This window comes from Protobothrops mucrosquamatus, unplaced genomic scaffold (genome assembly GCF_001527695.2).
Source record: "Protobothrops mucrosquamatus isolate PMUCROS unplaced genomic scaffold, P.Mucros_1.0 scaffold4317, whole genome shotgun sequence".
NCBI lineage: Eukaryota > Metazoa > Chordata > Lepidosauria > Squamata > Viperidae > Protobothrops > Protobothrops mucrosquamatus.
The window spans coordinates 32518-42674 of NW_015390231.1; the positions used below are offsets into that span (position 1 = coordinate 32518).

Consider the following 10157-nt stretch of genomic DNA (forward strand, 5'->3'; position numbering starts at 1 on the left):
ATATTGTCAAAGCAAGAATATACAGTATTTGCAGCGTTGACACATATTATATACAACATATGTATAGACCTACATCTACATATGAATATTAAACACTGTCCATCTTGAATATATAATGGAAGGAGGAAGCTTGAGAGTTCACAAGGTTAATGCTGTATGGAATGAAAGTGTGGCTGAATCTGGATGTTCTGCTTCGGATACCACGAAGCCTCCTCCCAGAAGGTAACAAGGAAAACAGGTTGTGAAGAGGATGTGTAGTGTCCCAAATAATCTTACGGATCCTGCTCAAGCAACGCTTATGTGCTATGTCCTGGATAGGAGGGAGGGAACTGCGAATCATCTTTTCAGCCATCCTCACCACTCTTTGCACCGCCTTTATTTATGTTATTTATTTATTGCCCTTTCATCCTTCACCCCCTGGCTGCATCCCACAGCCAGGCAGCCTGAGAAATGCTTGTGAGGCGCCAGGCCAAATCAGGCAGAACTGACAAATAAGTCATTTTGTGTTTTGCATCTGAATTTGTATAATATTCGGTGTAAAAAAACAAAACAAAAGTATGTGTAATGCATATTCCAAATTCCCCAATCATGGGAAATAGTGTATTGTCAGTTTATTCTTCAATTCTTATAATGTCTTTTACATTTTAAGTGGGGCCTTCTGAGAATTATTTAGCTCTTTTTTTAAAAGTTCCATGGCTACAGGCCAAGAATTATTCCTGGTTAAGTGCTGTTGTGAAATGTGTGTGTGTGTTTTGTATATGCTCAGGAGATAGTAACTTCCATTCTGTCCTACAGACCAAAATAGATTACAGCAGCAACTCCTTACCAACAGCAATCAGAAACTCAGAAGAACGCCTCTCCAAGGGTGACATATACCTACTAGAAAATGGCCTGAATATATTTTTATGGGTAGGAGTAAATGTTCAACAAGGCCTGATCCAAAACCTTTTTGGAGTCTCATCATTCAGCCAGATCAACAGCTCTATGGTAAGTTAGGATTGGATAAAGAGAAAATTGCCTTAATTTTAGTATATGTCGTATCTGACCTTGGATATCTCAGTTTTCTATATAACGACATTAAAAATGTAAAGGTATTTCAATGAATAATAACATTTTGGCAGGTTCATGATCAAGGGAATGAAAGGCCAGCATTGAAGAAATATTAGCCTTCACTAAGGCTCTGTTGTTTCTCTCCTTCATTTTCAGCATTGTGAAACATTCCAGACTGTTTCAAGCATCTTCACACTTTGCAGTATGATTTGTGTAATGTAACTGATGTGACCTACGTTTTTAACACTCGTTTAATCCATGAATTAAATGGTCCCTGATCTGCTGTGCCATAACTTTGTTTCAGTGTACACTACCAGTTTTGGACAATCCCTTTTCAAAAAGAGTGCGATCCATTATTGATATGTTCCAGGCGCAAAGATCACGCTACATGAAGGTAACTGGTTTTGATTTTACGATCATAACAAAAAGGATCGTCGGTTACGATTCCCAGGCATTAAAAAGCATATATAAATCTGATTTGAATGCCTTAAAAGAAACAATAGTAGTCTCAAATGGGCTTGGGGAGGTTCAAACCTCGGTATGGATTGTTCCATTGCTTTCACTGTCAGAATATGGCTGCATTAAATTAAGATGGCAAAAGACTTATTTGCCAATTGTATATCTTTTTCTTTTCTTTTTTGCTTTCAGCTTATCATTGTGAAGCAGGAAGACAAACTAGATCTGCTGTTCAAACACTTCTTGGTGGAAGATAAGAGCATGAATGGGGGGGCTTCGTACGTGGACTTCCTCTGTCACATGCACAAAGAAATTCGCCAGTTGTTGAGCTAGAGTCAGAATTATGCTGGATGCCAGCATTGACATCTGTCAGGTTCAGCTGATTGACTGCTCATAGGCGAACCCATCTCCCTTTGGAAGGACTATAGAAAAATCTGTGTAATTTCATAATTTTAATATACTTCATAAAGTTTCAGCATCTCCCAAAATCTTTTAGAGAGAGACATGAACGATCAAAACACCTACTTAGGGTGATGAAAAAAACAGTATGATTCTGGGTCCTAAATCTACGCCACTCACTAAGATTGGCAGAAAACGACATCATTTTTCTCCCGACAGAAGAAAAAGCGATCACTCTCCAAGATTAGATGGTGATGCAAAGTTTGTGTATGTGATAAGTCTCTATGAAAAGAAAACGAGCCAAATAGGAAAAGGTGGTGGCTGGCCTACTCAGTTGGGACGTGGATGTCAGATAGGGTGGTCACTTCTTAAAATTTGAGAATTCAATATACTGTAATCAAATTGTAGAATGGTGTCTTTTAAAAAAAAAAATCCCAAATTTTGAGCTAGGGAAAAAAATTGACTGTGTAATTGTGTTGCTACACAAATTTGCCTTGAAATGAGTAAATGGAAACAAGCAGGTCCTGTCTCTAGGAAAGTTAAATCTGTCTTTTGGTTGATGTGAATTGGCGTGGCCATCATGCTTTGCGAAAAGAAGCATCTTTTTGTCAGTATCTTGTTTTGTCTCTTTTTTCTTATTTGCATGCTAGGTTTTAATTAAGTTATCTTGAAGATGACCATGATTTTCTCCTTTAAAAGACATGTTTTATAACAAGATGTCGAAAAGTGGCATAGAAATATGCTTTGGAGATGGTGAGGTTGAGTTGCATCCAAGAAGCACGGAAATATCCGAGATCTCCATACGGAAGAAATGCTCATAATACAAAGTTCAAATCATGCCACTGATGTTCAGACTCTTTAATAGCTCCAGATAATTTTGGTCACTGATAAAATAACAAACTGGTTTGTTACTGTAGGATAGTCATAACTGAATTTTAGTCTTCAAGCTCAGACATAAAGTTGGCCTAGCTTTGGGGTAGGCAAACCTTGGCTCTTTTATGAGGCGTGGACTTCAACTCCCAGAATTCCTGAGCTAACATGGCTCAGCTTGGAAACCTCTTCCTTTCCCCTCAGCATGGCTGGCTCAGGAATTCTGGGAGTTGAAGTCCACGCCTCATAAAAGAGCCAAGGTGGCCTACCCCTGGCCCTAGCTGATAGGCAATTTTTCCATTGATAAACCATTACTCTGGCTTCAAAGAGGCCAAAGAAATTCTGACAGAAAAATGAAATAAATTTCACAGACTCAATATAAAGGCTCGTTAATTTGCAGGAGACTACTTGTTTTTTTTTTAAAAAAGACTACGCTTAGATTGTCTTGCAGTGTTCAGGATGTATTAAGAGAATAGCAACGTGGAATTTTGAGAAAGGATGGGAGGGAAGAGCAGGGAAAGAGGATTTCCTAGGCAAATTGTGGGTTGAGACTGAATATTTGAAATTGAAACCTTTATGTACATGAATGATTAAATATTCAGGAGTATAGTTTCTTAATTTTGTGTCTGTGGGCGCGCACGTCTATGTGCGTGCGCACAAGAAAGAGAAATTGTAAATATTTTGTTTGATCCATTGCAGCTTTCCCTTTCGTGGCATAGCAAAGAAATGTACACAATTCGCTGTCAAGGAGTTTTTCCAAAAAAAGATTCATAAAGATTTCATGTGTGCTTAATATTGCCCTTCTCTCCTTCTTACTAGATATATTATCCCAACCAAAAAATGGAAATCTACAAAACAAATAAACAGCATCCATCCCCAAAACAACAGTCAGCAATGAAACTTTCAGAATTCTAATTTCTAGGATTTAAATTTTAAAAAGTTAATGAGTGTATTTTCACTTTTTTTCCCATTCATCTTTTAATTTGTAAAAATTATATAAAGATGTATTTTATGTCATTGTTAGCAAATAAATACTGATTATTTTTTTCCCAAGCCCTGTACTTTGGAGGGGAATGAACCGGTGTGCAGGCTGACTCTGTCAAGCTCCACAGTGGCAAATAAACTATAATTTGTAATAGTCTACAACAATATTCTATCAGATGCTTATAAACTTTTCCTTATCTGCAAAAGCATTTCATTTTCTAATCCATGAACCTAATTTTTCATTAGTGCTTGCTGAGAAAAACTAGCAGTTGTATGAAAAGGCACAAGCATGCTAGCACTACTTTGAAATACAATACACCCCTTCCTAAAACTAAATCACCTTTCTTCGTGACTAGATAACCTTACTGTAAAATTGAACTTTTATACTGTGATCTAGAATACATTATATTGAATTTCTTAAAATCTATTTCTATTTTTGTGTTATTGCATATTCTTACAGGTGTGTGTGTATTACTGGATGGAAGGTTTGTTTCTTAAAACAATGTGTACTCTCGTTCAGTTTGACTGGAAGAAATAATAGCTGTAATTTTTGTTATTGTTTACCACTAAAAAGTGATGCAGTAATTGCAGAGAGTACTGAAATAGCTCCTTGTAGGCACCAAATCATGATTACCGCAAAAAAAAAATGCAACAGATAGAAATTCACTCAAGCTTTCTTCAGGAAAGAAAATATGGAAGAGAGACAACAGATTCCTTTGAACCCTGGATAGCATGCTAATATGGGCATATAAATAAGGATGAGACAAGATTCCAAAGATAAACTTTATTTAAAATAAAATGTAAAGAGAAATCCACGTAACAACTGGGCATTTATTGTCTATTACTGTTTGTGGTGTTGAGAAGAAGCTGGGCTAGTTGGAAGCCTGCCTAGACAAATTTATGCTCCCCAATACTCTATAGAACTCTGTAAGTCCTCTCTTTTCATTCTTTCCATCTATACTCATAGCCACAGAAAATGGGGTTCATGCAGGCTTCTATAAGAACAAGTGTCATTTTCCCCCAAACTACCACCCCCTTCTTAAGGTTCCCCACTCCACAGCTGCTACGTATATTCTTTTTTTTTTTCTCTATCCCAAATCTCAGCCGATTGATAGACTATTTCTGGCAATGTATTTAGATATTAGCCAGCCCCTTCACTGGCTATTTATTTCACTAGAAGTTCAGTACTTGCTCACCCATATTATTCCATGTACTGAATTTGCATTTAGAGATGTTGAAGAACCTGTCTATATTGTAGTGTTATTTCTTCAGGCCATTGAAAATGGGCACTTGCACGAAATAGCGTGTCTTATTAGTACTCATCTCGCCAAAATAGAAATGATTGCAGCTTTCCGTACTACAAAGAATGTAAACCTATGCTCTTGTACGATAAACATATATTCCAAGATTCCTGTCTTTTATACACTTTACATACAAGATTTGTGAACACATTCTAAAATAATTAAGCTGCTACGTATCAGAATACTTCCCCAAGCAAAAGGCAAATACTACTTTTTTTTAATTGAAAATTTTTAAAAGTTTTACAATATAACCCCCCTCCTCCCCAAAACCCACCCTTCCTCACCCCCCTCCCTCACCCCCCGACTTCCCAGAGCCAATCACAGGGTTAACAATACAATAAATATACTCTGTCTTAGATTATGTCACTATTAAATTAACAATTCTATAACAAATTGAAGGCAAATACTTCTTGACCAAATTATTAAACTGTAAAAAAAAACGGTAACAAAAGGATGTTTCTTTTTGTGCCTTTGAATCATTGTTGATTTCTGGCAACTTGTCTGGATGAGTCACCACAGTTTCCTTGGCAAGATTTTCAGAAGTTGCCTTCTTCCCAGGGCTGAGACTGAGTGACTTGTCAAAGGTCACAGATCTGGCTTTGTTCCTACGGCAAAATTAGAACTCAGAGTTCTCCCTGTTTCTAGTATTGTGCCTTAGTCAACACCCCAAACTGGCTCTCAAAAAAGGAATTAGAAATTGTTGGTTGTATGAGAAGATGCTAATGCTTAGACCACTGAGTGTTCCCCAATATAGGAAACTGAAACTGTGTGAAGAACAGATGACTAGTAGTGTAGGAAAACATCCCCGCCTAGCCTTCATCTCTCATTTAATGTTACAAAGGATACATTTGGTAGCTTAACAATTGCAGCTTTGGGAAATTACACATTTCATCTTTGACATAAATTATTTTGCCATTTGTTAAGTGCCTGATTTGCCCCATAGGGATAATATATTTGAGTTGTCTTGGATTCCATTTTTAAACAATTCTGCCACGATTTCTAGAGGCATTTCACTTTTAATTCCTGGCTGGGACAGCCATAACTTTTTTAATTCAGTCCTTACAATGTTGAATATATTTCTTCACCTACTTTTTTCCATCTTTTCTACTCTCTTTTCCAATTTCTGCTACCGGATTGAGTTTTGTTTACAAAACAATTACAAACCACATGTAAGACAAATGATTTATTATAAAGGTATTCTTGTGGTAATATTTTTAAAGTTACGTTAAGCAGACTGATATATTCTGGGGAAAAACAATCCTGGAGATTTTATTTAAGCAATGATTTATTTTCAAATGATGGCGTTTCACTCTCCTAATTTCTGACTTTTATTACATAACTCAATCAAACTGACCAAATTAAAAAGCCATTACAAACAATTGGAAATTATGATTCTTTTTAATATGGCAGAGGCATAGCTCTTTTAGTCAAAACTCAGCTGTGGTTATACCATTATGGCTGCAAGGTATAGCTGGCAAAAAACAAAACTTCCATTTTGATACTGATTCTCCTGATAAACTTACGTTTTGGAATAATTCCATCTGGAAATCGTTTTTGTTTTTTCTATTTAATTTCCACCTGCCACAATTGCAAGACTTCTTGAGAATTATAGTCATAAAGACACAAAATCAGTATAATTAAAAAAACATCCTAAAAATCATATTCCTGATCATCTGGCCTAGGCATTATTGATCATACTTGTAAATCCTTTTTTAAGTTCATGGACTAATACGGACATTGCATTTTGGAAGTTTTTAAAGCATCTGAAAGGATATTATGGTCCCATTAAAATACCTTTTGATTTCATTTGGTCGGGAGGCTTTGGCATGTTGAATGATTCCAAATCTGCAGTATTTTACTACACACAGTAGATATAAGTGATTTGAGTAGAGTTGGAATAACCAAACAATTGTTTTGTTGTTCTTAAATCTTAAAATATTTCTTAATTCCTAAATCTTCTTAAATCTTAATACCGAATAACATTTTTTTGTGAACATGAAGAGTTACAAATGAGGTACATAAGGTTGGTGGCCATCATAGTTCTTCCACAAGTGCGAAATAGAGCGAAAGGAAACTTACACCCGAGTTTTCTTTGCTGCGGTCGCAATAGGGTCTCGTTATTTGTAGGACGGTTACGGTAATATGATTTGGGAAGAGAAACAGTGTTTAAACCAGGGGTTCTCAACCTTGGCAACTTTAAGACTTGTGGACTTCAACTCCCAGAATTCCTCAGCCAGCTTTGCTGGCTGAGGAATTCTGGGAGTTGAAGTCCACAAGTCTTAAAGTTGCCAAGGTTGAGAACCCCTGGTTTAAAAGATGTTAATGCTAGACTGAATTACATGCATTGTTAATATATGAAGATAATTAAATATTTTATTGTGCAAGAAAGACGGCCAAAGAAGGATCGCATATGCTTTTCTCTCTACTAACGAACTGGCTGTTCGGCGACAAATAATATTGGAAAGTGGGCAAAATTTCACCGTAGAGCGATTTTCTCTACCTCTCGGAATGCTCGCCGGGCGGCGAGACAAAGGGCCCCCCGAAGTCCTTCTTGGGGCCCGGCCAGGAGGGCCGTATTTGAAGGGAGAAAGAAGCGGGCGCGGGAAGCCCCCCGTCCGCTTCTCTCCCCGCCGGGGCGGAGCGGGGAAATGTCCCCCCGCCCCGGAGACGACGGCCGCCCTGGGCGCGCCGAGGCGAAGCGGCCATGGCTTTCCTCCGGCTGGCCCAGATCGCCGCTTGCTGCTGCTGCTGCTTGGCGGGAAGCGGCGCCCTGGAGGTCCCCCCGGGACCCGGGGAGGCCTCGGAGGAGTCGGGAACCGCCGCCGCCGACCGCTTCTTTCAGCCGGCGCAGCTGCACGCCGGGCTGGCGATGGCTGCCGCCGTCTCGTCCTTCCGCGGGCCCGGGAACGGCGACCGGCGCGCCAACCGGGAGCTGCCCATCTTGCTGTGGTGGAGCGGCGGCCTCTTCCCGCACTTCCCCGGCCAAACGGCGCGTATCGACTGCCGGCGGGGCTCCTGCTTGGCCACCAAGGACCGCCGCGTGCGAGCTCACCGCAGGACGCGCTCGCTGCTCTTCTACGGCACGGACTTCCGGGCCTACGAGGCGCCGCTGCCGCGGCTGCCCCACCAGACCTGGGCCCTCTTCCACGAGGAGTCGCCCATGAACAACTACCTGCTCTCGCACGGCGCCGGCATCCGCCTCTTCAACCACACCGCCACCTTCCGCCGCGAGTCCGACTTCCCGCTCAGCCTCCAGTGGCTGCCCGACCTGGCCTACCTGCGGCGCCCGCCGCCGCGCGGCCTGCCCGAGAAGGATCGCCTGCGCCGGCAGGGGCTGGCCCCGCTGCTCTACCTGCAGTCGCACTGCGACGTGCCCGCCGACCGCGACCGCTACGTGCGGGAGCTCATGAAGCACATCCAGGTAGGAGGGCTCCGGCCCGGGGCGGCGCTTGGGGGGGGGGGGAATGGGCCGCTGGGCTTGGACGGGCCTCGTGGCGCTTCAGGAAGGGGAAGCCAGGAGCTCGAGAGCCGGCTCTGAACTCGGGAGCGCAAAGGCGGCGACGGTGGGGAAGAGGTTGGTGGCTCGATTAACAAGAGACGAAGACTAACCAGGCTTGGGGTAGGCAACCTTGGCTCTTTTATGACTCGTGGACTTCAACTCCCAGAATTCCTGAGCCAGCCTGGCTCAGCATGGAAACCTCTCCATTTCCCCTCAGAATGGCTGGCTCAGGAATTCTGGGAGTTGAAGTCCATGCCTCATAAAAGAGCCAAGGTTCCCCACCCCTGCCCTATATCAGGGGTCCTCAACCTTGACAACTTTAAGACTCATGGACTTCAATTCCCAGAATTCCTGAGCCAGCATGGGGAACTATGGCCCCCTTGATGACTTGTGGACTTCAACTCCCAGAATTCCTGAGCCAGCATGGATCAGCATGGAAACCTCTCCCTTTCCCCTCAGCATGGCTGGCTTGGGAATTCTGGGAGTTGAAGTCCACGCCTCATAAAAGAGCCAAGGCCTGTACTTTGACGCAGGGTTCACAGTTGCCCTCAAAGATAAGCTGTGCTCAAGGCGGGATTCGCATGCACCCTGGAAATCTAAGGCCTTCCGTTTAACGTTTTGTTATTGTTGATGAATAACAAAGCTAGAACAACGGTGGTGGTGTTGAAGGGAAAATCTTCATCAGGGTCCAGTCCAAGCCGGGAATAAACAAAATGGAGACTGCTTTAGAAAGAAGGTTGTAGCTCAGTGATGGCGAACCTTTTAGAGACCGAGTGCCCAAACTGCAACCTAAAACCCATTTATGCATCCTCGGGTGCTAGGTGGGTGTGGCCCATTGGGTGGGTGTGGCCCATTGGGTGGGCGTGGCCCATTGGGTGGGCGTGGCTGCTGTGGTAACGGCAGACTGGGTGGGACTAAAAAGTTCAATCCATCAATTCCAACTTTGCAAGATCATTTTTTTCCCGCAAGAAGTTGAAATTGACTGACTGACTGGACCTTTTTTTTTTTTTTGCACACGGCGGCGGAGGTCTAAAGCGAAAAGGTTTTATAAAACCCAGCTGAAGGCCTAGGACTGGGGCGATGGCGCATGTGCCCACAGAATGGGCTTTGAGTGCCGCCTCTGACACCCGTGCTATAGCTTCGCCACCACTGTTGTAGTTCATTGGAGAGCCAGACAGAAAGATGGCTCTGGAACAAACTGACCACGTGTAGTAGAGAGTGGTGGGTATTTATACCTTCTTGGGCTTTTCTTTGGAGTTGTTCTGTGGCATGAATTTTGACCTGAGTGTGCCTTCCTGGTATTCTGATGGTGGTGGGTTAATCCTATTATGTCCCAAAGGTCATATCCTGCTTCCCTGGCGCTGGGGCTGATGACTGTTGGATTTTTTGGTATGAGGGATTGTTGATTCTAGGGATCTTTCTAACCCCAGCTTCCTGACTCCAATCTTTCTGACAAGATTATCACACTTGCATTGCTGCAGACCTGGTTTCTGTTTGGGTGGTGGTGGTTCTGCCTTTAAAATCCTTTGGGGAAATATATTCTGCCTTTTTAATATTTCCCAAAATATTTCTTTCTCTGGATTCTTCCCACAGTGGCA

At 42.2% G+C, this 10157-nt stretch overlaps 2 protein-coding genes across 2 annotated transcripts in view; both read left to right on the top strand.

Annotated features, from left to right (window-relative positions):
* SEC24C (SEC24 homolog C, COPII coat complex component) overlaps positions 1–2519 on the top strand; it is a gene marked incomplete at its 5' end in the record, with an annotated part of 33131 nt that extends 30612 nt beyond the window's left edge. The window contains 3 exons of the mRNA XM_015828196.1: positions 796–987; positions 1355–1444; positions 1699–2519. Of these exons, the coding sequence (XP_015683682.1) occupies positions 796–987; positions 1355–1444; positions 1699–1839 (423 nt within the window). The remainder of the gene's footprint in view (positions 1–795; positions 988–1354; positions 1445–1698) is intronic.
* Positions 2520–7764: 5245 nt separating this feature from the next.
* On the top strand, positions 7765–8481 carry LOC107298834 (alpha-(1,3)-fucosyltransferase 11-like; the record flags this gene model as incomplete). The annotated part of the gene is made up of 1 exon (XM_015828197.1): positions 7765–8481. A coding segment is annotated over exon 1 (717 nt), but the record flags the coding sequence as incomplete, so codon positions are not given.
* Between the last annotated feature and the right edge of the window lie 1676 nt (positions 8482–10157).